Source organism: Fusarium pseudograminearum, chromosome 2 (assembly GCF_000303195.2).
Source record: "Fusarium pseudograminearum CS3096 chromosome 2, whole genome shotgun sequence".
Classification (NCBI taxonomy): Eukaryota; Fungi; Ascomycota; class Sordariomycetes; order Hypocreales; family Nectriaceae; genus Fusarium; species Fusarium pseudograminearum.
Window position 1 is genome coordinate 2,297,101 of NC_031952.1, and position 27,945 is coordinate 2,325,045.

The window sequence follows — 27,945 nt, forward strand, 5'->3', positions numbered from 1 at the left end:
TGGGTTTTTAAGCATGCACACGACAGACAGAAATGAAGGTGGTGGAGCGAGTCAGGATGAAGAGAGGGTTATGAAGGCGACTTCAGGCTTCAACCATTCAAAGAATGGCCAAGACAAGATAAGGAAGGCATGTTTTGAGGGTTTAGCGAACGAATAATCGACGCAAACATGATATTCGCATACTCAATTTTGCCTCATTTTATGACTTGGCAACGCATTAGCGGCACGTATCGTCTGCCTCTATGTTGACCTCGAAGCACAAGCGACACGAGTTAGGAGAATATTGAATGAACCAAACGACATGGAGGCTAGTTGAAGTTATGAAAGTGGTGGGCCAATTTGTATATCGAGAGAATAATTTGAAAGTACTTGTATTGTTGCAGATTCATACATTCATAACTATTACACGATTGACGAACAAGCTTCTCGTAGATCTCGCCGTAACCTTCGCTTCAACATTATTCGAAGCATGTCAATGCTTTCCACCAAAATATTTCATGTGTACAAACCTGCTAAACACGACAGGCCAGTAACTAGATCAAATATGAACAGACAAAATCAAGCTGTCGAAAACACTTGAGCCGCCGCATGTATGGCGTTGCAGTTGACCGGCTCGATGACAATTGGGGTCTGCAAAATTGACGTCGAACTTTCTTAAGTTCCTCATTAACGCCTTGCCAACGCCCCCAAAAACGCTCGCTTGAACAGTCCCCAAGTGGCAATTATCGAGTGATAGTTTAGGAGTAGTCGTCCTTAACACGGCGTCCCTCGTAACCGTTGGTGCTGCGAACGCTGCGTCTGCGGCGCCATGAGCGGCCGCTGTAACCGCCGCTGGAAGAGCCTTTGTCACCACGCATGCCGAGGCAGAAGAGAACGGTGGCGATGAAAAGAGCGGCCCAGGATGCCCAAGCAAAACCAAAGGCGTAGCGGCCGATCGAGGCCGATCGACCTGCACTCTTGAAAGCGTTGCGAGCGAGAACCCAGGTAGCACTAGGTCAAACCATTAGCAAACAACAGTCATGGGAATTTGGGAACGAGAGGGAGCATACGTCATCAGGGACATGGCGACAGAGGAGCAGAGCAGGGCGAACATGGACGTGAAGCCGGAGATGCCGGCGCCGAGACGACCGCAGCATGCAATAAAGCCGGTGAAGAAGGCAATGGTCTCGAAGAACAGGGTGATGAGGATGAAGACCCAGCCGAACCTCCAGAGGAAGAACTGGCGGTTGGAGGTGGTGTCGCCAGCGCGACCGCCAACGAGCGAGCTGGGCGCGTTGCGAGGGTTAGAGTCCCAAGCTTTACCGATGACAGGAGCAGCGCGAGCGCCGTCGCAGTCGTTGTTGCCGGCGCCACAGATGTAGAAGAAGTTCCATTGCGTGGTGTCGCGAGCTCCAGTGATGTCGCTCGTATCGGCGCGGAGGAAATACGTCTTGTCAAACGGAGTGGTTGAGGTCAATCCAGATAGGATAATGAACCAGAGGAGAAGTAGAGAAACTGCCATGAGGACCAGGCCTGCAAGGCCGAGAGGTGCGTCTAAAGCATGTTAGTCTACGATTGCCGAGATGATGCGATGCAGCAACGAAGCAATGGGAATAGTCTCCGTTTCTAAGCTTGACAACTAATCACGAACATTGGAGGAGGTACTTACTCTTCGCCATGATGATATTCGGTGGTTGCAATCACGAAAAAGTCGGATGATGTTGTTGCAAACACTGTTGCCCAAAAAAAAAGAGTTGTAGGGATTAATCTGTTGCGATGGAGCCCGGGAATTGGGTGTCGTCACGCCCAGGATCAGTGCCAGGGGAGTAATGGAAGGCTGCAGCTAACGAAGGCCACTACTGTACTGTAATGGGATTATGCGTCGGATGTTGTCTCGTGCGTCTGACTCTCAACAAGGGGGCCAAACCAAGTCCTGTATGATACAGGCCAGGTGGTGCGATGTAGGGGACAAAGTGTAGATTATGAATGATCTTGTATTAAAGTCAAACTTGAGAGTGGGAGGGAACCAGAAGTAAATGGAAACCTGAGACGGGGAGATTGACGATCCTTATGAACCTTGTTTAGCTCTTGTGGAGGGTTTTCTTGTTTTTGTTTCTGGAGCTTTTTTTCTTAGCGTCTACTACGGACGGTAGTTTCTAGCTAAGAGCTAGGGTGATGTGATGGACTGATGCTTGCTTTGCTTTGCTTGCTTGCTCGGGAGACGGCTTGTCGGTGTGGAGTCTGTCTCTGTCTTGGTCAAATTGTACGACCTTGACAAAGATATTTCGTCTCCCTTTGGCGAAGAGAGACACCGAGTTTCTGGTAGAGAATAGGTAACAATGGATGGGTTTCTGAGAGAGTTGGAGAGAGGGAATCAGCCCAGAGGTAGGTTAGTAGTCTTAGAAACAGCTTGTATTACGACTCAACCTCTTGCTCATGAACTCAACTGGGACTCAACTTGGCCCTCATTCACACGTAAATTCACATTCATTTACGAGGGGTGTTACGTAGGCACGGCACATGCATGTGCCATGCATGGCAGCCCACAGTGTCCCGATGTCTGTGGCCGCCCTCCCCTGGCCTCCATAGCATTTGGGCATTCAATCGCCCAGGTCCCAGGGCATCTTGATCCAGGGTTTTCCATCCATCCATCGTAGTTCAGTGACCCTAAGTGGAGATTGGATGCCCAAGTTGCAGCAGATGATGTCCTCTCCACCCTCTACCATCTTCCAAAGGGTCTAGCCTACAATCCAATCTCTCTCCCAAGCGATCGCTAAAGAGATAGAGATTGAGACCAAGAAAAGTTCCGAGCGTACAGCAGCTCGGCTATGACGACACTAGGCGGTGATGGAAAAAATAATGAAAGCCAAACACCATGGCCCCAATAACATCTTACCCAATGGGGAAAAGCCGCAGCAACCATTTGTTCTCCGTTGGGGTTTAGCGCACGTCTCCTCTGATGTCATGAGACGCAAAAATGAATGATGCGACAGCGATCCTCGTGAAAAGGAAGTGATTGTCGATGATGAATGGGGCGACAACACTATGATCAGCCAAGACTCGCCAACCAGGGACCTCCTCAGTCTTTAGCTAATGGGTTTGTAAGTCCACAATGCTGCGTTGTTTTATGCTGTGTTGTGTTGTGTTGTGCTGTTGTGTCGCGACAGGTTCTTTGCCGCCAACTTGCTCTTGACGGAACTTTCCAAGTATCTTCTATTGCTTGTTACATGGCCATCGCTTGTTTGGTGGGCATTTTCGCATTTCAGCTCTCGGTTCTCTTGATCTGTGTCTTGGACTTGAGAGTTAGTTTCAGCTAGCATCGTGTACAAGCTATGTGCCACCATGCAGTAAGTGGTAGCTGGCTGGTGTCACATACTCATCATCACTTGACAGCTGTTGTACATGAGGAATTTTGCAAATTTTTACCACATCATTGCTGAGCCACTCGTGAAACTATACCGTCCGTAGCACAACGACAAGGGTTTCGTTTCATTGTCGTAAACACTATCAATTCGGTCGGGATTGCTAAGAGCCACAATGTATAAAACATTCACGTGCATTCGAGTCGGTAGAGTCCTTGACTGTCAATTGACTCTCGGGCGGCCTCCGTTAATCTTCGGCCCTGATTTACCGACGTCACCGCCGGCCGTCTCTCTTTAGCCCCACGGGATCGTCCAGGAGCAGAAACTCACTTTTGCTAACAACCATTGTCTTTTGTTGGTCGTGCATGCACAGGATAGGTTGTCCCCATGTGATCCTGACTATCACTGCCCACGAACACGATCGACCAACCAACTGATCGTCATTCCCAAAGTGCTTGTGCCTCCAGCGGCTCGTTCTAGGTTGGTCTGGTTGCCTGGACGCTGGGACAAAGAATGCCGCCCAGTATGCGGCTCAAGGCCGCTCCGTCTTCCGGCATTCTATCCACCCTATTCCGTCCCGGGGCCGGGCTAACGTCCGGTCGATGGTCATCCACACGTGCAGTTGACCAACCCTCTCTCAAGCTCCTTACTCATCAACATCTCACGGGATCGGGACCTGACACCTTTGTCTCTTATGATACTGCCCACGCTGCTCAGGAGGACCTACGCTCTCAGTTTCTTCAATGGAAGGGGTTGTCAGATGAAGACCAACGTGGTCAAGTACCCCGTCCTCATCTTGTTTCTTTTGAGCCTGCACCAACTCTTACCCTTGGACGCCGTCAACCGCCTCTGACTCCGGCTCAGACGTCCCGTTTCCAGGCGCCTCTTTCTGTCACTCTCCCCAGCCGACGTAGCTCCGTCCCTGAGCGGGCCTTTACTCCTGATGTTAGGCAAACGAGTCGTGGTGGTTTAACGACATACCACGGCCCAGGGCAACTCGTACTCTGGCCTGTATTGGACATGCATTCGCCTCTGTTTGCTCACTACTCGGTTATGTCCTATGCGAGTCATCTTGAAGCTACCACGCGTCGCCTCCTCGCCGATACATTCGGGTTGAAAACTTACACAACACGGGATGAGCCTGGAGTTTGGGTCTACACCTCTGCTGGTCAGCCGGAACGCAAGATAGCGGCCATGGGTGTCCATCATCGGCGACATGTCACAGCGCTTGGCATCGCTGTGAATATTGATGTTCCCGTGGAAGGACCTGAGGGTGTAAACCCCTGGGCTCGTTTCGTTCCATGTGGTCTTGAGGGCAAACTCGTCACATCCGTGGCCGCCGAGTTGAAGGAGAATGGCGATATATCACGACTGGATGGTTGGGACATGGCATCTCTGGCAGCTAGATGGGCGACGATGTTTGACGAAGGATTAGTAGATGAGACGAAGAGGGATGTTGACGGTGAAGCGAGCACTGGTCTTCGTCGTGCTGCCATGTAGAAAAGTTGAGTTTGAGAAGACAACAGGTGATCGTTCTCATATCGGTATCATATATAACTTAGAGCTACTCGAAGAGGTAAAGAATCTGACTAATAACAACATAGGAAATGAAACAAATGCTATCATGATTTAGACAGATAGTTAGACTGGCCACCCCACCCTGAACGTGAGCATCAAGTCGCTTGTTCTGTCGCACTCTTTAGGCTCCCACCCTAGACTCAATCGTGAAATGCTTGGTTCCGTTGGCTTGGCGATAAAGCATGCTAGCGTACCTATCAAAAGAATGATTTGTTGAATAATGCCTGGTGAAAATGATTCAGATGTTTCCGTGCTGGATGTTGGCTGGTTGTTCACTGGCTTTATTTACTTGCGTTTAAACACTCAAATTGTGTATGGGATGAACTAGATAGAAGTTGAGGGTTTTATCTCTCTTTATAACCTAGTTTGCCAATGAGTATGTTCTAACGAACTACCTACATACAATTGTTATACAAGAGTCATGGCATATTGTAGACGAATTGATGTCTAAAAATGATCTACCATAGGGTTGGTTGCTGCTCTTTGCTTTCAAATGATGGTAAATTGAGACCTAATGACACCACCGATCATCCCTGCAATCGTTTAGAAAACATTACCGTCTCGGCCTGATCCGATAAATATCGTTGACGACTAGACGTCTAGAACGCTGCATGTGCGACCAATCAAAGCTGAATGTCCGATCACCAGCACCCCACCAGAACAATCCAGGGAGCTGCGATCGGCCATATTTTTTATCAAAATTCTCGATTGTGATTCTTTGCCGCTCCGTGCCGACAACGACATACAAAATGCTTCACTTCGGCCCATCCGGATTGCGCTACTATAATATACCTAAGCAGTTTCTTATATACCTACCTACAGTTTCATAAAACACCTATCAATAACCCTATGCAAACGGGGTTTTGCCAAAACAGCGAGGCTCAACTTTGTGATTCCGATACTGACCCACCCACCCGCCGGAAACTTCGATGTGACTACGCCCACTTCGGCATCAAGCAATTATATTTCACTCTTTTTGATATACTAGTTTGACCCTGCCGCTTTCTTGATACACTTCTACTCTTCATTTCTCAGAAGCAAGTCGTGATCATTCGTGATTTACGCCTCGCAATGGATCCTCTCGTAGCCTCGGAGCTGGAAAAGCTCGACGATGGAGTACAATTCCGCGCCCGGCCACAACATGTTCACCACACTTGGGCGCGCACATTTTCGTCCCTCCCAGAACTATTTATTCAGCCTGAATCACTGGTCGAAGTCGAAAAGGTTGTGAATCTGGCGAGGAAATGTCGCCGGCGTCTAGTGACGACTGGATGTGGCCACTCGCCTTCCAATATCACTTGCACGTCCAGCTGGCTTATTAATCTGGATAACTTCAATAAGATTCTCTCGGTGAACCAAGAGACTGGCGCCGTTGCCATGGAGGGAGGAATCAGGCTATATGCTCTTTGCGCAGAGCTTGAGAAACACGGACTTACGATGCCCAACCTTGGAAGCATCAACGAGCAGTCCATCAGTGGCGCTATCTCCACAGGTACACATGGCAGCAGTTTGCGTCACGGCCTCATGTCCGAGAACATTATCTCTCTCAAGGTGACGCTGGCAAATGGAACAACTGTCTTCTGCTCCAAGGATACAAAGACAGACCTTTTTAGGGCTGCTCTCCTTTCTCTTGGCGCTGTCGGTATTATCACAGAAGTCACTTTCCAAGCAGTCCCGTCTTTCACTCTAAGGTGGCAGCAAAGCGTGAACACAGACCACAAGATGCTCGAGTCTTGGAATGGCGATCTTTGGACACAGAGTGAATTCGTTAGGGTTTGGTGGTTCCCTTACACAAGACGTGCGGTGGTCTGGAACGCCGAAAAGACCGACGAGGAACTCCGCGACCCCCCTCAAAGTGGCTATGATGGCTCAATCGGTTACTATGTCTACCACAACCTACTGTATCTCGCCCAGCACGTTCCACGAATCTTACCCTGGGTTGAGTGGTTCGTCTTTGGGATGCAGTACGGTTTCCGAAATGGTACGACCTCATCAGCTGTCCAACCCAGCGGCAAAGCTCTACTCATGAACTGCCTATACTCTCAGTTTGTCAACGAGTGGGCCATTCCCCTTCACAAGGGACCCGAGGCTCTTAGACGCCTCAGCTCATGGATCAATCACTTGACACCGGAAGACCCTGACTATGTCCCTCACAACATCCCTTTCTCTGCCGACGGACTCTACGTACACGCACCAGTCGAGGTCCGTGCAAGCGACACTACACTCACATCCAACGTACGACCATACCTTGACATCACAGCCGATGATGGACCGACCCTGTACCTTAACGCAACACTCTACCGACCCTACCTGATGGATCCCCCGTGCCATGAGCGATACTACGAGGGTTTCGAGTGGTTGATGAAAGATCTTGGAGGTCGACCTCATTGGGCCAAAAATTTCGAAACATCACGGGCCGAAATCGAAGCATTCTATGGCAAGAACCTGGAATCTTTCCGAGCAGTGCGCAGTGATGCTGACCCCCAGGGCATGTTTGTTGGACCTTGGCACCGGGAGAGAATTATGGAAGAGGGCGAAGGCCTTGAACTTGAAGAGGTCGAGATTCGACGAGAGAAGAACAAAAGCGGAGGCTTAACAACATTCGGAGTCATTTGATGACATTATTGATGACATAAACGTCACAGAACAGATAGATAACCACTTGCCACATGGCCAATGCCAATAATCTTGAATTCAGGATGCTGATACGATCAGAAAGTTCTATATGACGAACAAAGCATATCGAATCCACATCCTTGACGAAATAATGAATTATTAAAATTATAAATCAATCGCTTGTATTCGTTACATGTGAGCGTAGAGGTATAAAAAATGGCAAGTTAATGAGTTCTCTAGGATCGGCGCAACTCAGCACACCAGTCAATGGTGAAGCTGTATCGTGCTTTGTCTTAAATCTGTCGGTAGCCTGACTTCTCGTCGATGTGTCGGTAACGCTCACGCTCCTTGCGGTCCTTGAGTAGACAGGCAATGCACAGAACAAAGATAGCGTCGATGCCTATACGGATAGTTAGATATCGCCTTTGTGACCGAAGTAGTATAAGAACTTACCAACTAGGCCAAAGAGGACAGTAAATATACCGTCGATATGCAGATTGGCAAAACTGGAGATGGCCGTGGCACACCCACGCAGCAGAGCTGAGCTAGCAGGGCTGGTACATGTTGAGTCCATAACAAAAGCGGGTGATGTGCTGTTGTTGTAACCGCAGCATTGGAACTGTGAATCTCGAGTTAGTACACAATACTCTGTGGCTTTTTGGTGAGACAACGTACAGAGTTCTGGATCAGGCTTTGCACTTCCGGGTCCTGCTCAATGTAGATGTTGAAGAATTGCTCCTTCATTCTCAAGGTCATGACCCAGAGAAATACAGCCACACACATGGTGAATATCGAGCACACCGTCACCATGTATCCCGAAACCTTGAGAAAACTGCGAGCGGGCATAACAAGTCCTGGCAAGGTGGCGGCAAAAGTGACGAGAATGAATATGGCATTGACAATACCCGCAGTCAAAGGAAACCTCTGATACAACAGATTCCTTGTGGCAGATTCTCCATCGGTTGCCATATCGTTCATTTGGCTCCTTACGACCAGCGAGAAAACCAGCTCCATCACACCCGATCCTAGAAAGAGAATATCGGCGCAGACCGTCGTGAGAAAGATTTTGTCGACCATGTTGACGATGCCGTGTTCGATATGCGATAATTACGAGTAAATGAAATCGGTAGCGAAGAATCGATGTGTATTTTTTTTTTCAGTGTTGTATTGAATGCCCTCCAAGTCGCGTTACTGGGAGATGCTGTTTCTAGACGGCCAGCGTCCGGGATATTGAGATCTCGTCGAGAGATGGAAATGAGTGAATGAAGGGAGCAGCCCCAAGAGATCAACCCTTGAGAAGTGCTCAACGAATATGTTCAAAGAAAGAGAGGACTGGTTAACGCCGAAGCGAGCACGGAAAGAAGATCCGGCTGAAGAGAAAGTCGTATAGTATTAAAAGAGAGTTGAAGATCAAAAGATGACGAATCACCACTATGAGAAAGCTGAACCAAACGAGAGAAACAGACCACCCCTTTGCCAAAGAGTTACGAAGACAGAGGAAAACCAAACCAAACCGATACCGTACCATGAAACTGGACGTCAACTCAAACGTCTCGGAAAACAGCTGATAACGGACAAATTCTCTACCAATTGACGTTTCAGGAGGTGGTTTTTGAACGGCCAAAGTCAACGGTCCCCTTGTGCTGTGGCCCCTTGCTGGGGCGGTGGCCAATCAGAGGCTCAATATCCGTGGTTTAATGCCCTATTTGGGACACTGGCCGTTGGAGCCAAGAAACTTGAGACTCGGCAACAGGTGGCGAGCGTGGCTCAAGTTCATGGCAGAACCACTCAAAAGGAGTAGAATTGCAAGAAAACCCGTGGCAGCAGACGCCCAAGTTATAATTCTCGAATGATTTATGGCGTGACTTTGTTTCTTTTCACAAGATCTGCGACGTCTCGAATCGCTGACACGTTTCGCTCATGCCCTAGCCTAGGTACCTAGGTCGTAGAATTCTACCTATCTCTACGGATATACAACGGTCAATCAGTCATTTCGGTAGTTGGAGAGAGGCTTAACTCCCTGAGACTAGAGGATTTGAGGAAAGGTTCACTGAGGGATGCCTTCACTGTTGCAATGTGCGGGTGCAAACCCTAGCTTGCCGCTAGATCAGACGAGCTTAAATCTGTCAAACATGGAGATAGAGAGCCAACCCCTTGAGGGATGGTCTTGTCATGCTAGCTGGTTGGCAATGAGCCACATATCAATTCTGACATATAGAGAATTGATATAAATTAATGCCACCGCCATGAGTCCATTGACCGTTACTTTGACTGCTACAGTTTCTTCTCAGGCTCACCTCAACTACTATTCACATTTCCCCTATGCCAATGGCATGTCTAGTGACTGTTACGCCCCCCCTCCCCCCCTCTGATAACACAGCAAGATGCGACAACCAGCTTCATCTACGATTACGTGCAGGAGACATGTCATGAGGACACTCTGAGTTGTACTTGCCCTGCAGCTTCAACGTCGGAGCTAATCAGGCGAACCCTTACGTTGCTGCTAGGTGACATCAAGTTTTAGCAACGGAGGAGGGTATCCAGGATGTTATGCGGTCATAGATCCTCTAGGTGTGAATGATCGAACGATCTCACGCTTTGATTCGGTCGTATAATTATTGACTGAGGGTAAGGATCAAGGCATCTCTAAAAGAAAAGAAGAGGGCATCGTGTCAAATGATACCTGATGCTGTCATACCGCACGCGAGAATGCAGACATAGTACTAAGATACGGGTGAGTCTCAAACGGATTCCGGAAGGAGGGAGGGAACGTAGGATCGCTTTGCTTCGATAAATTCTGCTCCGTGACTGAGGACTCAAGGAGGCCTAAGCGCCCATGGTCCCCACATCGAGGGACTATGTAACTAACGAGGCTGTTCTATAATAGCTCGTTAAAATAATACCCCGTTAAGCACCCTAGAATATCATGCCTAAAAAGTTTAGGAATGAGTTTTTCAGTAAGCGAAATCTACCTATACATTACCTACCTCCATGTTGACATGATTTAACTCCAAAGCCAACGCAAACCTATTCAAATCATATTGTGCGATTCATGCTCACATATTGATATGGCACAATCGCGTTCAAGATACGTATATCGCTCACACAAGAAGCACAACCTCCATGCTGACACTGTGCCATTCTTGGTGAGCTTCCTATTTTAGTTAAGCGTGGTCGCTCAGGATGGAGGGGCCGTTCAGAACCTTAGCTAGGTAGCCAGCAAGCTTTGACCTGGGCTAATTGCTACCACTCGCCGTTGCTAGTTTGCATGGATGGTTGGGTAGCTCCGAGGCATATGCTTCCCCGCCTGTTGCACTGTCCTCAGGGTATCAGAAAAATCGGCCGTTCAAAGTTTAAGAGACAAAATTAGCAAGTCAGCTTATGCCACTCAAACCAGGTTTCTTAGACTACTTATTTTCTTTACCCTGAGGCTTCAGAGGTCAACCTTTCTGCCACCCACTACCTGACTGTATCTCGAGACCGTGCGTCTGAGCCGGAGACTCAGTCTGCAGGGCTCGCTGGAAGTCCCATCTCGGACGTCGGGTTCATGGTCATTCGAGAGTTCTTTGCAGCACCTTTCCCACTGCGGAATGAAGCCTTGTTGGTTCCATATGCGTCTCCAGCCTTAAATGCGAGGTTGGACTCGACTTTGTCTGACATGTGAGATACATACTGGGGATCAAATCGAATAACGATTAATCAACGTGCTTGAATAGCACTGTTGCCATCTTGCCGAAACCGAGCTCAACGCGACTTGATTCGAGTCACAGCTTCTCATCATGTCAGCACGGTTCCGGCCTAAAAGTCGCCCCTTATCACGGAACAAACAAACCCTGAAAGAAAGCTGTTCCCGCCACCCTCCGACGGAGCCGAGGACTTCGTCCACCAATCCCCGGGCTATTGCTGTGGTGTTTTCAGGATTTCCCTCTTCATAGTCAACAAATAACGAGTCGTTAATATGTTTGGCACAATTATGACTCCACAGTCTCTGTACCCTCCCTCAACCAGGCCCTTGATCAGAAGAATGGGATGGATGACATGAATGCTTCTGGGTGTCCTCAACCTCTTGCTAGTCTCGGCCCCACCATCCTGACGGTAGTTTCGTGCAAGTGCATTAGCTATTCCAGCAAGATTAGTACATATTGGAAATTGAGATTCAAAAGACCGTTTTCGAGGCTTCCCGCCAATCACGTCCTTTAAACTGTGAGGCATATTTGCAGATGGGGGTTGAGTAAGGACTATGCTAATGGTCTCGATCAGTCGCACTGCGACTCTGCAAGTATCCCTGGCAGCCAGGGGCTCAGAGCCGAGGAATTAGGGCCGTCCATCCTGAGATCCCCATCTGCCTCATCAATATGCGCACACACCATTTTGGCTCGTCTTTGCCTCTTAAACTCGTTGTTTTACATCAATGGGGAAGACAACCCTAAAGAGAGATTGTGCATTTGAAATAGTATAGGAACCGTCGATTCTTGACGATATCTGCTGCTTAGTGATTGAAGCATGTATGTATACCATTGAGCGTTCTCGTCATGATCAATTAATCCCGGTACTGATTAGATAGCCCCACTTACTAAAGTGGATGATGCGACAGGTCGAGGCCTTGGTGCAGACGCACGAGCGACAGGGGAGTAGCACCATGTGCCCATCGAAGTCCAACAATTCGTGTTCAGTTTGGTCCCCAGGATTGTGAGTACGGGGGACACTGTGCGACAGATCTGCACTAGTCGAGATTTGATTGCAAACGGGAGGTTGGCGGCTGAATAGGAAACAAACATCAAGGCTTGTCCTTGATGTTTTCGTATTTCCAGCACCAGACATTCTGAGTAAGGAGCTTCAGGAATACCACCTCCCGTCGGGCAAGACCCTTTCTCAGTTACATAGCTTGTGTGAGTACAAAGTGCGAAAGCTTTCCGCGCTTGCAGCTGTTGTATCGTTCGTCACGCGGGAGCATGTGTGCGGCGCAGAATGGCCCACTGCGTTCGACATTGGGATATGTATCCTGGATAAGGCCGAGGCCTTTTCCTCAGAAGCAATGCCTACGCGTGAGGTCAACAGGATCTTTCCGCGAAGCATAGAGGTACGTGCACCGGCTCTCTTTGCGGTAGGGCAACACAGTGTCACTCGCTTGAAATATGGATGACCAGAGAGGATTGCTCCTAGTAACAGTGGAGTGCTCTGCCTGATGGACCGAGTCGCGGACCTCTGTCTCCACAGCAAGCTAGAACTCTACCACTACGTTATTGAGGCTTTGTCAAGATTGTACTTGAGACTCCAGTGAAGATCGAAATGTCATCCCAGAAAGGCAAGTCAACATTGAATGTCCTTGCACAAGCTGTAACGGTCGTCGTTCCCACGCTCCGCTTGAACAGGACATATTGGGTAACGGTTGAGAAGCCAAAACGAGGCACTACCAGGTACAAGTTGTGCTGTATGTCATCACTGACGTCCCACCCTGTCTGTCTTTATTGCCATCGACCTGAATTCTTCTGTCTGGCACGGAGGTTGGCCGGTGCGAATTTGGTTGAGATGACGGATGGAGAGTCAAAATTCGTTGACCAAGCAAGATCGAAACGGGAGAACCCTGCTGATAACAGCGGTTTGCAAACGGCTCCATTCGATCAGTGATGAATGCGTCGATTGACGAAATCAACAGCATCAACGAGGATTTCTGCCAGGGCGCGACGATCTTTCCATTGTCCACAGAATAGTCCGTGTGCAGGACGGCTACAACATCACTATCCTCGTTTCATCGTCGGATCTTGATGACGTTGGTGATCACGGTTGCTCTCCCCAGATTCGACAGGCGGCTATGAACCAATTGTTGGATCTCAATTCACACGAAAAAGGCAAATGCGCGCAAGCGAAAAAAAACCAAAAAAAACCGGCAAAGACAAGGAGTCTCAAATAGCGATAGTTCATCCAGACTATCCACTGGATACTTCGTTGTTTACATCGACTTTGTTTCAATAACACGGAATCATTAACTTGCGGTCAGGATGATGTACAGGTGACAAACATATCAGCCATTGTATGACAGACATGTTTTCACCAACCTCATTCCAACAATCCAGGTCTCTCAAGAAAACACTTGCGCCCGCCGACACTTTGGGCTTCAAGGTATGTGTAAAGTGGAAGAGCCCATGCAGATTCTCACACATGCTCTCACCAATATCCACCATGCGCGTGCCACAGTCCACTCATGCAATCCCAGTCGCACCAGCAATGGCGCGCTGCACGCAGCAACCCACCAGACGGTTCAATCGCGACTCCCTAACTCAGCAACAGACAGGCTAATTTCAATGCTGTGGTTGGTCAAGGCTAGACCTCACATCCCTCCCACATCGCTCTCATCTTGTGTGTACCCATTCCACTCATGGAGACCACACGCCGTCCCGCTGCAGCAGCCAGAAAGCTTGCTAATGTTGGAGCTACCTGCTGAGACGTTGCAGAGACCTCGTAATTTAGCAAAGCACAGCAAGTCTTGCCCCCAGCATCCTGGACAGTAGTGATGCATTGTCGGATATATGCTGCTCAAAATTGGAATGCCTTGCTGTTTTATCTGTATCTGTAATTTATCATCCCCTGCCCACACGTCGCTAGTTCAAACTCACACAGTGAACGAAATGAAGGCCCATCTGCTCAGATTCCCCCGCTCCATGTTACTCCCCCCATCGGCTTGAACCCTGGCAGCTGCTGGGACTTTTAGCTTGGCTAGACTCTTGTCGCTGTAAGCTTTTGAACCCGCCCCACACCCTGTCATCTCCGTTTCCGGCCAAGCGCCTCGTCAATTGCATGCGGTGTCCAGCGGTTGCATTTAGCTCTACCAATCATCGTTGGGGAACCTTTTGCTTAAGGTAAATTCCCTCGTCTTCGTCTGCATAGAGCAATCTCTCCCCTGTTATTTTGCTCCTGCCCCCCTGCACTCTCACACTGACCCTTAGGACACGCGCACTTGCACTTGCCTCGCCTGGCCTCGCTTCTTTCCCGTCCGCGCCACCCACGTTCTCCACAGCCCGCACTCAGAAAAAGGAAAGGCCCCCCCGACCTGAACCCAGACACACCCAGACCAGACTCGAAGCAGCAAACAAGCAAGAGCAATACCCAACCAGGTTTCTGCGACAATAAACGCAGAGCACCGCAGCTCCCTCCATTTTCTCTCCGCTCCCACTCCAGATACAGTATAGATCCATCGGCACCACGCTCAAAGCAGTATCTCCACCACTCTTTTTTTGTTCTTTCTGTCGCGGTTGTTCGTGGTAATACAAACAAGAGCTCTTCCTTTTTTGAGATAATTCAATCCAAGCCCATTTGAGACGACTATCGACTCTTAGAAGCCATGGCCGACATTACAGATCAGCACGACCAGACCTCTCCCACCGAGCTCGATGAGCAGAACGTTGGCAATGGTAACGCCACAGAGTCTCGCGGTATCAAGCGTCAGCGTCCTTCAGCTGGCGACGACGACGACGATGATGACGAGAAGGGCAGCCGTGAGCGTCGCAAGATTGAGATCAAGTTCATCAGCGACAAGTCTCGCCGACATATCACATTCTCCAAGCGTAAGGCTGGAATCATGAAGAAGGTATGTTTGCACTTCGCTGTTCTCCAAACCCAATAAAGAAACAAGCTTGTTGCAACGACCGAGACAAGGCACATCGCGGCATAGTGCGCATCAAACCCACCACGCGCAATTGTCGACGTGATTTTGGCATGAAAAACCTGCGTGGAACATATCATGGCACCCCGAACTCTCTGTCGCGTCCAAATCGAGCTCTTCAAACTTCAGCGGCAACTCAATCATGCTTGTCGCAAACCATTGTTCAATACACAGATCGCTAACATTGCTTGCTCCATAGGCGTACGAGCTTTCTGTCCTCACAGGCACTCAGGTGCTACTTCTTGTCGTGTCCGAAACTGGTCTTGTCTATACCTTTACCACACCTAAGCTCCAGCCTCTTGTGACCAAGTCTGAAGGCAAGAACTTGATTCAGGTACGCGACAACTGCTTTGTTATTAGTGTCGCGCTTTGCGATACAGATGCCCAGATGTGCTATGCAATGTATACTGACTCTCATCAGGCATGTCTCAACGCACCCGAGCCCACCCCAGGTAACGAGAACGGCGTTGATGGTGGCGACCAAGTCGAGTCTCCCGAAGAGCCTCCTAACCAACACCTCCCTCCTCAGGGCAACCGGCCTGGTATGCCCCAGAACCCTCACATGCCACCCAACAACTATATGCCCAACATGCCCATGGATCCCCAGCAAGCTTTGGCTTACCAAAGCTACGTACAACGAAATCAGGCTTACGGCTCAGGTATACCTCCTCAGCCAGGTATGCCCGCCAACAGCCATCACCAGTCGTAATGACGCCCGACTCTAAAGATGGGTCTTTGGTCACTGATACCCGGCGCTCAATGCTTTTTCGAGACATTGGCTCTCGACTTGCACGCCCCTCCTGGACACGAGAATTGTCCTGTGAGGTCCTGGTGAAAAGGCGTTGGTTGGTGTTGATTTGCCACCTGCATTTTCTCTTTGATTTTCCTTTTAAATCCAATTTATATGGCTTTTAAGCCACAGCGAAGTCTGACGAGACCCTTCACTGGATTATAATAATAGCATCTGGTAGCGGTGTGCTTGTGGGCTACAGTGCTTGTCCTTGGCGGCCCAGACAGCTCCACGCGTCAGGTTTGATACCACTGACATATGACCGATTTTGGGAAAGCCCGTCGCGGCTCGCCTTACATATCATTGTTTCTTGCAGTCAATGACTTTGCGGCAGCGGACATATCGTCGTAGGGCATTTGCGTGGTTCAGGCGTGTTTGAGCATACAAATGTTGTCACTGAAGAGTATAAGGGACGCGATTTTGGCTTGTGAATTACTGCAGAGTGTTTGGGATGGCACTGGAATGGATGGGATGAAGGCACGAACATTATGGAATGGGAACCTTATGCAGATTTGACGTCTATTATGGGCCAAACAGAGACAAAGGATGCTTCTAACACAAGAGGTTTCGTTACCCAAATGTTTCAATCGCTTGACTGTTGCGTCGTAAATCATGATCATGGAAGCGATCAAAAGTGTAAACAGGGTTGGCATGGCGTAACGGGCGTGATATATTTCATGGAGGTCTAAGTTGATAACGGACCTACCCAAGGCGGCTATTCCGCTTGTAAAATACCCCAGAGTTTTAAGAACTCAACATAGTACTATAAGTATATAAGTTAGGTCACTTTAATTGACTTTGGCTGCTGGATAAGGCAAAATCTTAAAATCCAAATCGGCACTACCAACGATTGCCATGCTCTTTTAAAAGATCAGGGTCCTCTTTTGTGACTAGAGCAGAAAGAAGGAAAGTTTATGTCGTGAACGTGTGTGTCGCGATGGATCTCTTACCGCATTAGGTGACTTGGTCGCTCATGATTGGGAGGTTACGTGGATGGGGAAAATTACCTGTGCCTGGCTATGGGCGGAAAGGCTTTACTGTTTTGGTCATAATTATTTTCTTACTTCTGCTCCTGCACGTAATTTGTACGTGCGTGGATGGATCGAGACGAGATGACGTCTGATTAGAGAAAAGGGAGCACATCACCTATGACAGAAGGGGTTTGGGGTCGGCCTTTTCCTCCTTTGGAGGTGAGGTGGGGATGAGGGATCAGATGGGCTTAGTTGGGATGATAGGATGGAGGAGTAAACGTGATTATGTTTTAGATAAGCCGTTGTTAAGCTTATACATTGTTAGCTAATGGTAGGATATGTCCATCTTGATGAATGACCTAGGAGTAGATTCGCGGTATAGTTGTGGGTTTGTTGCTGCCTCCAAGCCACACTCCTCGCTGATCACCAAACGGCGGCTACAACGGGATAACTGGATGATCCTTTAAGAACCCCGGACGATTCCGCTGATCAGTATTACTCCAAGAATGATCAACTGACGCATTTTCAGAAACTATCCCAATCTGTTTATTCACCGTAATTTCCCCAAGATTGATAGGCTATTGCGTGTGTTGCTAACATCGAGTGTGGAAGCAACTTGACAGTCGACTAAGCAATCAATCCCATTGAGAAAACTGTTAATGCTTGGAATTGAATCGTATACTGCCGATACGCTAGAAATTCTTCATTCGCTTCACTGTTTGTATCCCTGTTGTGTCTTTGTTAATGGAAGAGTTTGCCATCGAGGAGAGCTTACCACTTTGGCTTGTTGATGTGAATCAAACGAAGAAAAGAGCGGAAGAGTTTCAAGTTTCTTGGATTATAGTGATTCGATCTTGATTCCCCTTTAAAACTGTTAGCATTTGCAATCTTGACGCGTTGTTGAAGTCTCAATCTGAATAATTGCTTTGCGTCCTGGCCATGGCATTACTACACCCAGCACACGCAAAGTGTGGTTTCAACAGGGGATCATTTCAGTTGCTTGATACTATACGATAAATATATTTACCCTTAATACAGCCGTTTCACAGAGTTGAGCATCATGGCTGCACCAAATTGTCTTCATACCCTCGTACTGCCGTCGCTTATCCGAAGAGAAGCCCCTGCTCACATCACCGGGCAACGGTCGACGCCAAAAACGATTTACTAGCCGTTGGGGTCGGAATTGCGTTCGAAAGTGTTGGTTTGTTCTTCTATTAACGTCGTGGATGACATTCAAGCAAGCTTGCTTTCCACCCTCGACCTTGATCTTACTCCTCAACCCTTTGTTGAGCATTACGCAAAGGTTGGGAGATTTCAGGTCAGAGTTGAGCAGCGAACTATCCCAAAGGACAGTGTTATAGGAATTTATTTTCCTATAATTGAAGAGTTTTTTGAGATAGTCCTCGAGTCGATTGAAACATTTCTAGTTTAGAAAGTTCCCTTTATATTTAGCACCTTGTTATGAGTTTTCATGAAGTTACGGTTGACGTCAGAAAGAACCGTGCACTTGGGACTGTCGACATTGCAAAGTCTGCTACACACTAATAACGGATATATTGCCAACAGGTTGCAACCAAAATTCGTCGTCGTCGTTGTCGGTATCACCTAAGAGAGTGGCACTGATCGATGTGCCGCCACTGCTTTGGTCTTCGCACTTGGGCTTCGTTAAAATATTAGAGGATATAGGAGGTAATACCCTAGATAAAAGAGGCAATCCCATTGACCTACGATAACATGTATAGAGAGACCTGCTGATAGCTGAAGTGTTCTTTGCGAAACTAAAAAAAAAGCGATTCAGATTCGATGTGCTCTGCAGTCGAAAGCAACATGACAGTGTCGAATCGCTTTTCACTTGGAAACGTTTTCAGTGCATTACGCTAAGCCCAGAAGGTGCATCGAAATATAATGCCAAAAACATGCTGTTAACTTTATTAACCAGGCAAGCAAGCAGGCAGATTCAGAGAATAAGGATTTAAAGCCGTGTAGGCGAAAATAGTAGTGCCCACGCTCTTAGACCATATCTAAGACTGATCTAATGTTTCTATCAACCATTAAATCAGTGCCGGGTTTAGTGCGACGCACTACTAAGGTAGGCACAGAATAAGATACTGGTACTGAGGTACGAGCAAGTGAGTTTCCATACACTTTGTATACTGATTGATAAGGAAGGTGCCTCATTGAAAAAAATATCGCTAATACCACTTCGGCATAGTTTGAACATTTGCTCTAAGTGAGCAGGTTTGAGAAGGTTTTCTAATTCCAGACCCCGCTAAGGACTGAGGTACCAGTACTTGAGACAAATCGTGCCTGCCCAAACCTCGAACCTCATCGGAAGGATCAATACACAAATAGACTGACAAAGTAATCGCGGCAACATTGGAATCAATAGCCCGGGATTGTTGAATACTCCTTCTAAATGAGTACCTAGACGCTATTGCGATAATGCATGATCTGCCCGGACTGCTGGCTCGTTCCATATAGAATAGCAACCAAAACCTTAAAACGCCAAGTACGTATCGCTCATAATTCCATTCTTCAAGTTCCAATAATTGCGCGGCATAGATGATGTGGGTGTATTTAATGCTCAACTCCCGACGTGTATCGACCGACTGCTAGGCTGCCGGCAAAGACACCAGCCAGCACTGAAAGAAAGTAACCGACATTCATTGTCATGACAGCCAACATGCTGCAAAGTAGAATTAGCATCGAAGCCAAAAAAAAGGAATACGTAAATCACAAAGGGACAAACATACAGTAGATACCCAATACCGACAATCACAGTATCAAGACATGCGCGGACAGGATCAACGCTGAACCGCCATGGTCTCGTCGCAGCTCTCTTCCTTTCAACAACGACAACCGTCTCCTCGACTCCGTTCTCCGAAAGGGTCATGCGGCGTGCATCCGGGCTAGATGCTATCTGCTCCGATAACGGAATTTTGCCATTGACGGTGACATAGCGGCGTGCAGCTTCACGGTCAAGCCAGCGGGCTTCTTGGACGGCTTTCAGAGCAACAAGGACTCGTGCGATAATGGCGAGAACGACGAGAAATATGCATGTTCCTGCGTAAGCGCCGGCGTTGTTCGGTGTCCAAGCATTTGCGTAGAGAGGCGTGCGGGTTTCGGTTTGGAAGACCATTGTCATCATGGTGCTTGAGCCATGGGAGTCTGAGTGAGACGAGGAGCCGGAGGAGTCGCCGCCCATGTCCATACTGGGCATATCGCCGTGTCTTGGGAAGTTCATATTGGTGGTGGCCTCGGTAGTATGGGCTGTTTTCGAAACGGACGCGCGCGTGTTATAAGAACAGGCGGGTAACTGAATTCGAGGTGGTTCGCCAGGAACAAAAACTTCGATGCAGTTGGATCAGTTCGATGAAGGGTTGGGGTAATCGTTTGAATGCTTGTAATATGATGCAGTGTTAGTGAACCAATGAACCAGAAGAGGGAGTGAAAAGAGGACAAAGAATACCGAAAGAGTTGCACAGAGTGAAAAGTGTAAAGAACAGCGGAAATCGGCACTTTCAAATACGAAGCTCTGAGGATTTAGTAATGCAACATTCTTATAATTAACGGCCGTAGGGCATAGTAATTTAAGGTATAGTATGCATGTTTTGAGAGAGTTTCCTGCTCAAACAGACTCATCTCCTCGGTCTGGGGTTATCCGTGCAAGTAGCCCCTGGTGGATGTACCGGTACTTACCTTATGTATCCTACCGCTTTAACACCAAACACCACACACGATCCAGCATGCTTACCTACTTATGCTCAAATTAAATATACAACATAATATCTAGGCGAGTTCCTCGTCTTAAGGGTTTTGGTATGTTTATATTCAGTTAATTGTCAATGGAAAATCCTCCAAAAAAAGTCAGAACCTATCCGACATTCCAATGACAAAGCGACAGCGTAAACATAGGTACCCTTATGGGAATGCCTTCACTCAGAATTCCCCGGTACGCACGAACCATACAAAAGCCTATTGGTTTCATTGACGTCGCATTGAAAAGCAAGCATATCAAAGGTTAATATATGCTTATTTATGTGGTCTGATTGAAGAGCAACTTATGCAACGTATTGGATAGCAACTCGGAAGTTCATATCCGTGACGATCCTGTAACTGCCCATGAAACCTCGATCAAACTGGCAGCTCAAGATTCCGACTACTTCTATATATTCACAGAGCTGTCTATTGTATAGTAACATACGGCACTCAGACTCCTACTTGGCTCTCAGCGGAATAAATGGCGAACAACTCCAGCAGTGATGAGCAAGTGTTGATGTCCCACAGTGCCCGGTAATGACACAGTAACATGGAGTTATCACTCACATGCTCGCAGATATTCATGATTGTAGCAGGTATTGTATCTCAAACGAGGACTGTCTGTTGCATAGGTAAGGACCACTATACAAAGTCCCTCTTCGCTGCTGTTTGATCTTCACCAAAGTCGTTGGGTATCAACAATGCCACAGAAGTTCTAATTGGAACTCAACATTGCCCCCCCCCCCATGGCAAACCTCCACAACATGAGAATGAATCATAAGGATTATACGGCTCAAGGCTGATTAATGGACTCCATAAAGTTCTTCCTAGCTTATGGAGCATTAAGGGAGGCCAGAATAGAATATTGGGCAGGAAGGTGTGTCGTAAAGTCAGAGTACAACCTGCGGTATGCTTACTACTGACTTCCACAGATGCGCATATTGGGGGAAGATAGTAGTTGTAGCATTCAGACCAAGCTTCGTGGGACTTTTGAGATAGTCTGAGTTGAAACTTGTCTTTACCTCCTATACCCTTTTATCCCAGCAACTACCCAACTGTACGATCAACCTAGGTGATAAATCCAGTAATGACTCACAACAAAATCACCCAATTGCCAATAATCAGCATAATTAGTCCTCGATATTGTGGTTCAGCCTCATGCCATAATTTGGTGGCGGTCACACAGATGCATGTACTTGCCGATACCCAGGTCGAGAGCTGAGCTGTCCCTAGGAAGCAAGATAGGGAGCACGAACATTCTTCAACAACACAATTGATTTCAATATTCTTCACAGCAACCCTGCAGTAAGCTACCTGAAAAATCTACACCCCCCTTGAATGCCTCTTCCCGTGGACTCGACCGTTGTGTTACACAGCTACTCGTGGTCATTGCTCAGCTCCTGCGATGCCCAGGAGCGGCACGTTTGTTTCCTTGACGAGCGAACACAGCGTGCGGGCAATAAATTCTCGGCAGACTGCATGAGTCTTATGATCTGATCTGGGGTCTGACCTTGATATAGAACCTGGACGGGAGGCTGCAGACGGCAAAGCTCGGGATAGACCGGGGTTACGGACGACATGGCGATATCTGTCGGATCTGTCAACGATAATAGAGGTAAATCAGATGCATGGCCATTGTTATAGTGGAGAGAAGCACCGGAATCTAAGGGTGAGACTATATCAGGAGCAAAACAAAAACATGGTAAGAATGAAGCTGAGCCAAACAGCTTATATAAAGCAACATCAAAACATAAGCCACTCAATTAACGTCAAGTAACTTGGTTTTAAGGGGCAAAACAAGCCAAGTCAAAGAATTGCTTCCAGCAACCAGCCATAAGCACGATTCTCGCTGCGAGATGGAACAACTACATGTGAGTTACCGTTCCTCATCACAAATGCACGCAGACACATATGGTTGGGGAGAACAACAGTTGATGGATAAACCAATCGGAAATACACGAGGTACATCAAAGGGGGGCTGTACTCACAGGGTTGCTAGATTATGAAGAGAACATAGAGAATACGTGTCAGCAACGAAGAATCGTCTGCCGAGAATTGGGGAGGTTCAAGTCAAGGATACCTGCTGCATAGCCAGCAAGGATACATACGACGGTGAAGATGTAACGGTTTACCATGTGGCTCAGGTGAAAAGAACCTCCCGTATGTGCCAACTTCCGCCTGCATGCGGGTCAACAGGCGCACACCCGTTATCCACCACCTCCTCAACTCAGACATGTGGACGAGAAGGCTCTCCGGGAGTGGATGAGCTGAAGAGGGTCAAGGCAAGAGAAGGGTGATCTATGATAAACAGAGGGAATGAGATACATTCAAGATACGGTGCGGTGCAATGTGTTGCTGAGACGATCCAACTTCAATAGTGCAACGCAGAGGGTCGGACTCGTGTCCAGATTCTCTTCAGGGGTCAAAATGAAACTGCAGGCCGACAACTCGGGTTCCCATTCTTGCCAGAAGACCCTCGCCATCGTTTAACCCCCCATTCCCGCGGTTCTTGTCATCAGTGATCATATCACCGCAGGTGAGTGTTGTTGTTTCTCCGAGGCCATGTCCGTGTCCTGGATCGACAGCATGGTTCGACTCTGTCCTTGGGTATCCAGAACCCTGTCTGCATTGCGGGTGTTAGTATTCCGGTGTGAACCCTGCTGACGATCTTGTACAGTAGCATACTATGGATGGATGGATGGATAGACGAAATCCCACTGAACTTTCAGCCTCGACGCCAGACCAGATCCGTGGCTGACTGTCTAGAACCACATCGTCTCATTCAGCGGTAAGATCACGCCCTGATTCACAAGCCGAACCCAAGTTCAGCCCTTGGCTACATTTCGTTTCGCCTTCTAGAGACGAGGCAATGGGGGGAGGTGGGAAAGCCACCTACTACGTGACCTGTCGCGTGTGCAGTCTGTACTGCACCTCTACGCTTCCACAAAACTCATCCACTCCCGCTGGCGAGCGCCTCTTTTCCTTCACCCTTGTAACTTATCGGCTGGGCTTTTGCCTCCCACATACTTTAATTCTCTGCGCTCCGTTCCAGGCTCTAGTTCGGGTCAGTCCTAGGTCCTGCGTGACCCCCCTCTTCAGCTTCACACTTGTGCACTTCCCCGTATACTCAAACGCCGCAGCATGAACTCTTACCGTAGATGGACCTGGCGAGAATCGCTAGCAGATCAGGCAACTGATCGGATTTGGAAAAGGGTAATGGTGCTGATGTGCACTTGCTCTCACTTGACCTCGATACTTTGGTGACAAGCTGTCACCTAGTGCTGGCATCACATTAATAAATCTGTCCAAGTATGTACCTACATTAGTCCACCCAAGAAGTCGCACGCCCTTGGGCTGCAGTTGAGAGATGCTTGATACTGCGCCGGTCCCGACCAGCAGGTTTGACGTTTCTGCCTCATCTGACGCCCTGAACCTAACGAAGCCCAGCTGGCTGAGAGGCGGCACCAAACCATGTAATACCCTGCTATTCTTTACATCAAAGAAAAGAGTTGAGAAGAATGGTTCAGTGATATGATGGCGATGAGAGCGTGGGAGGTGAAGGGATTCGTAACTCATTGAGCCCCTTGCGGACATATGGGTAGGAAAGTGACGATCACAACGTCAGTACCATCGTCCAAAAAATGAGCCCTAATTTTCGCTCTAACCTCCATACCATTGGCCATATGCCCGTGTTTATTCCTCGTTCTTGGTGGACAGACCCCTAAATCTTACTGCTCCAGGTATCACTACCCCATGGCTGACATCCATTAATTCCGTTGCGGTGTCCTCAACAACGCTGTGCATAAAGACAAATAATAGTACTTCGGAGACTGCACAATTGCCTCTGGAGAAGTCACTAAATGGGCGCAATTGTGGGAGCACCTCACTTCGCTCATCCCCTTTCTTCTCAAGACAGTCAGACTCAGCCCCGAATCCGATGAGGCCAGAAAGTCAAAGCACTAGTTTCAGCATTGGAAGCCGCCAGGCTCCAGGGATTTCATCCCCAAAGGGACAAGGACACCATCGACAGGGAGGGCAAAGCCCCCCCAAAGGGAATAGACTCGCCTTGTCCGACAGCGCATGCTGACCGAATGCACCTTGAAGCCAGGTAGTTCCAGTGTGGACGGGCGGCAGGATGAGGAGGTGCAATGCCAATATTTGTTCCATGTCTTCATACGAGTGGTGCGCTTTTGGAGCGACTTGGATGAATAGCTCCGCAATGTATACATGCTAGATCTTATTCTTCTTTCATTTGTTTCCACAATACGAGAAATGAATACGGTCTTTCTTACATGCTGCTCGTAAATCGCAGTGTTGGTCAGCTTTGAACGAGACTCCCAGCGACAGTCCGTTACCAATCTCTCTTCGGCCACCAACCACCTCGATAAACGAGATGGACTTTTGAGGCTGTAACTCAATTCAAATTCTTGGTCGTCATTGGTATTACCGCAAAGACCTCTCGCGTACAGTACGCGATTTAGTACCCAATGTGTTGCTGGATCTAGGCCTCTCGGTTATCTCCTGGCATTACCCAATCACTCGGCATTCAGACTTTGAACTAAAGGAGGATCTGTAATGGTAGCTGTTTTCTTGACGCTTGGGGATTAGGTATTGGTCAGAGGTAAACTTGATTTCAGCTACTGCACGTCTTTGATAGGCATAACAGTAGTCTTTTGTGGCTGGCTGGCCAAATTCCCATGCCAAACATTGCTCTAGAATCACTACAGTACTCGGCCTAACCATTCCCACTCCGGACCCATCTTCAATAGATTAACTTGTTTGCAAAGAGGCACCATAGCCAGAATCGGCCAGGCCGCCTTTGGCACGATCGTTGTGCGTTGTTGTGTCAAGACTGCTGTCCAGCTGTACAAAATAACACCTTTGTGGTTCTGGCAATAGTGGAAGAAATGATTGATATTAGAGAGAACGACTGATATAATCAAATTTCCCATGAGTCTACATGGATCGAATATCGTGAAAACGTTCGAATTACCTTGATTTTACAAACTCATACCTGCCATTGATAACCGTTACCCTTTCCGTTATACCCAACCATTCCCATCCTGTTCCGTAAACACCCATTGCTTAAAAACGATACCGAGACGTAATACCGTCCTAGTTTTGGCCTGGTCCCTGAATTTCTAAAGCTTTCCCATTCGCAAACCCCTCGTGAGGACACAACGCCAGCCCACGTTGGTTGCTCAATTCCTTGACGCCGTTTCCAAAACATTCCCTCCCTCAGTATGCAAAAAATAATTGAAGACAAAAAATCCTAGTGGATGTCTAACGATCTGGCCTTGACCAGTAGTATCGATTGCTGCCTCGATCAGGCGCCGTGGTACGTGCTTTATGGCCAAAGTAGATCGAGGCCCTTTGTGAACCATGGAACTTGTCGTAGTTGCCATCTCGCGATATAGGTATGTCCGTAAAATCAATAGCTCTTTCTTTACTGTTCGCGCTTCACAGGACTGTCGTTTTCCTCTCCACTTCGATCTGTCCCATTGCTGTCTGCGTTGATGGCCTCGTTGGCCTTGTTCTCGCAACCCTTGACAAGTCGGTGTCTCTATATCAGAATTAGTAATTGCTTCATGCACCATAGTTGATCGGAGAAATCAACCCAGAAAACATGTGTTTCTTACCTTGAGGGCATCTTTTCGAGAAAAGCTCTTGCTGCAAAATGTACAAGGGAAAGGCTTAACAGCCAGATGGATTCGCTTGTGGCGCTTCAGATCATGGTTACGACTGAACGATTGAGTGCACTGATCACACTTGAAAGGTCGCTCTGATTGCGGAGTAGCCGGGCCGTGTCCGCCATAAAGCATAGGTCCATACGGAGGCACGCCCATGCCTGGAATCATCGACATTTGACTACCTGGCTGGTGGATGTTTGACATGATAGCTGGCCCGCCCATGTTGGGAAGCGGCTGATAGGCAGGATAATGTCGAAATGCATTAGGGGGCGCCATGCCAGCTGATCCCATACCTCGGGGAACAGGGCCATGGCCCGGTGGTGACTGCTGGGTCGGCGAAGGCTGAGCATGGTAGGATGAGAAGCCTGGCTGTTGGGGTGTAGAGGAAGCTGTATAATAGCTCGGTGTGCTCGGGGGTCTCGAATGCGTATAGGAATCCGTATGTGCTGATACGTTCGAATGGGCGGGGGGTTGTGTAGAAACCGAGTTTTGCGAAGCAAGAATTGTATTCTGAGCATGATGGGATGTCGACAATCCTGGTGAAGTGGTCTGGCCGCCTCCCCCTGAGATGGGAGTCTGGAAAGGATGGTGTACCTGATCATAAGGGGGTGCTGGAAGACCTTCACCTCCAGTAGCTGGTGATTGGGAGCTTCGCGGGTGGTTGTACTGATGTATTCCGGGGCCTTGGCTGTACATGGACTGGCTTCGAATACTGAAATGCTGCTGGCCGAGGGTCGGCGGGGCCTGAGTTGCAGAACTGACAGTGTAGGCGGAGTTGTTTTGCGCGGACCAGTTACCTTGAAGGCCACTATACGAATACATTCCACCTGCTGCTTGGGAACCCTGGGAACTACCTGTGTTCACACTAGAAATACTAGGGCTCAGATCTTCACTGGCTCCTGGCGAAGGGGTCAGAATACTGGGCGAAGACGAAACGCGGCGATCGGGAAAGGAACCGTGATGGGGAGAATAAGACGTATGATAGGAATAGCCACCCGAGTCGGTATCCCGAGGGTTGTGAAACGAGTCCGACTGGTTGCCTACAGGAAGAGGGTAGAGGGATTGTCTGGCCATACTTGGTACATCAACATTCGGAGGCGGCAGAGAGAAAGCCGGCAGTGCATTTGCGGCAGGGCGCCGCGATGTGAAGCTTTCAGGATCCGCCGACATTTTTGTTTGCCAAGAGCTCAGTGTCTTGAAGCTTCAAAGACAAATTGGGTTGTGTCAACGTCCGGTAGTTTTCCTCGCAGGTCCTGGGCTTGCTGGCGTCGAAAAGGGGACAGAGGCGTTTTCCGCGGGGCTTCCCTAATGAGTGATGAATGAAGTCAATGGCGACCACAATTTTCGTTGGGGTTCGATATAGTTGCAGCTCAGTCAGCAGAGAATTGTTTTTTTTTTGTTGACAAAACTCTTTTTTGACAAAACTCAAGTCCAGCAAGTTGTCGTGTGACAGGGCGCTTATTCAAAACCTTGAGAGGCACCGTGATCGTGTAATATATGGCTGCCAAGGAAGTTCTTCGTCTATGTCCAATACGGTGTG

General features: G+C 48.4%; 7 protein-coding genes across 7 annotated transcripts, besides 1 other annotated feature; 3 read left to right on the forward strand and 4 right to left on the reverse strand.

Moving 5' to 3' along the window:
• Nucleotides 1-737: 737 nt before the first annotated feature.
• FPSE_11716 (uncharacterized protein) lies at nucleotides 738-1,658 on the reverse strand (the record flags this gene model as incomplete). The annotated part of the gene is made up of 3 exons (XM_009264833.1): nucleotides 738-990; nucleotides 1,050-1,533; nucleotides 1,649-1,658. The coding sequence occupies 3 exons, from the start codon at nucleotides 1,656-1,658 to the stop codon at nucleotides 738-740; spliced, it is 747 nt and encodes a 248-aa protein (XP_009263108.1).
• A 1,434-nt stretch (nucleotides 1,659-3,092) lies between these two features.
• Nucleotides 3,093-3,133: a microsatellite.
• Nucleotides 3,134-3,866: 733 nt separating this feature from the next.
• Nucleotides 3,867-4,841, forward strand: FPSE_11717 (uncharacterized protein; the record flags this gene model as incomplete). The annotated part of the gene is made up of 1 exon (XM_009264834.1): nucleotides 3,867-4,841. One exon carries the CDS (start codon nucleotides 3,867-3,869, stop codon nucleotides 4,839-4,841), a length of 975 nt encoding a protein of 324 aa, XP_009263109.1.
• A 1,149-nt stretch (nucleotides 4,842-5,990) lies between these two features.
• On the forward strand, nucleotides 5,991-7,535 carry FPSE_11718 (uncharacterized protein; the record flags this gene model as incomplete). The annotated part of the gene is made up of 1 exon (XM_009264835.1): nucleotides 5,991-7,535. The coding sequence occupies one exon, from the start codon at nucleotides 5,991-5,993 to the stop codon at nucleotides 7,533-7,535; it is 1,545 nt and encodes a 514-aa protein (XP_009263110.1).
• A 293-nt stretch (nucleotides 7,536-7,828) lies between these two features.
• Nucleotides 7,829-8,612, reverse strand: FPSE_11719 (uncharacterized protein; the record flags this gene model as incomplete). The annotated part of the gene is made up of 3 exons (XM_009264836.1): nucleotides 7,829-7,935; nucleotides 7,989-8,154; nucleotides 8,211-8,612. 3 exons carry the CDS (start codon nucleotides 8,610-8,612, stop codon nucleotides 7,829-7,831), a joined length of 675 nt encoding a protein of 224 aa, XP_009263111.1.
• Nucleotides 8,613-14,874: 6,262 nt separating this feature from the next.
• FPSE_11720 (uncharacterized protein) lies at nucleotides 14,875-15,904 on the forward strand (the record flags this gene model as incomplete). The annotated part of the gene is made up of 3 exons (XM_009264837.1): nucleotides 14,875-15,120; nucleotides 15,395-15,529; nucleotides 15,617-15,904. 3 exons carry the CDS (start codon nucleotides 14,875-14,877, stop codon nucleotides 15,902-15,904), a joined length of 669 nt encoding a protein of 222 aa, XP_009263112.1.
• Nucleotides 15,905-19,533: 3,629 nt separating this feature from the next.
• On the reverse strand, nucleotides 19,534-20,200 carry FPSE_11721 (uncharacterized protein; the record flags this gene model as incomplete). Its single annotated transcript, XM_009264838.1, has 2 exons — nucleotides 19,534-19,642; nucleotides 19,710-20,200. 2 exons carry the CDS (start codon nucleotides 20,198-20,200, stop codon nucleotides 19,534-19,536), a joined length of 600 nt encoding a protein of 199 aa, XP_009263113.1.
• A 5,961-nt stretch (nucleotides 20,201-26,161) lies between these two features.
• Nucleotides 26,162-27,575, reverse strand: FPSE_11722 (uncharacterized protein; the record flags this gene model as incomplete). The annotated part of the gene is made up of 2 exons (XM_009264839.1): nucleotides 26,162-26,278; nucleotides 26,355-27,575. 2 exons carry the CDS (start codon nucleotides 27,573-27,575, stop codon nucleotides 26,162-26,164), a joined length of 1,338 nt encoding a protein of 445 aa, XP_009263114.1.
• Between the last annotated feature and the right edge of the window lie 370 nt (nucleotides 27,576-27,945).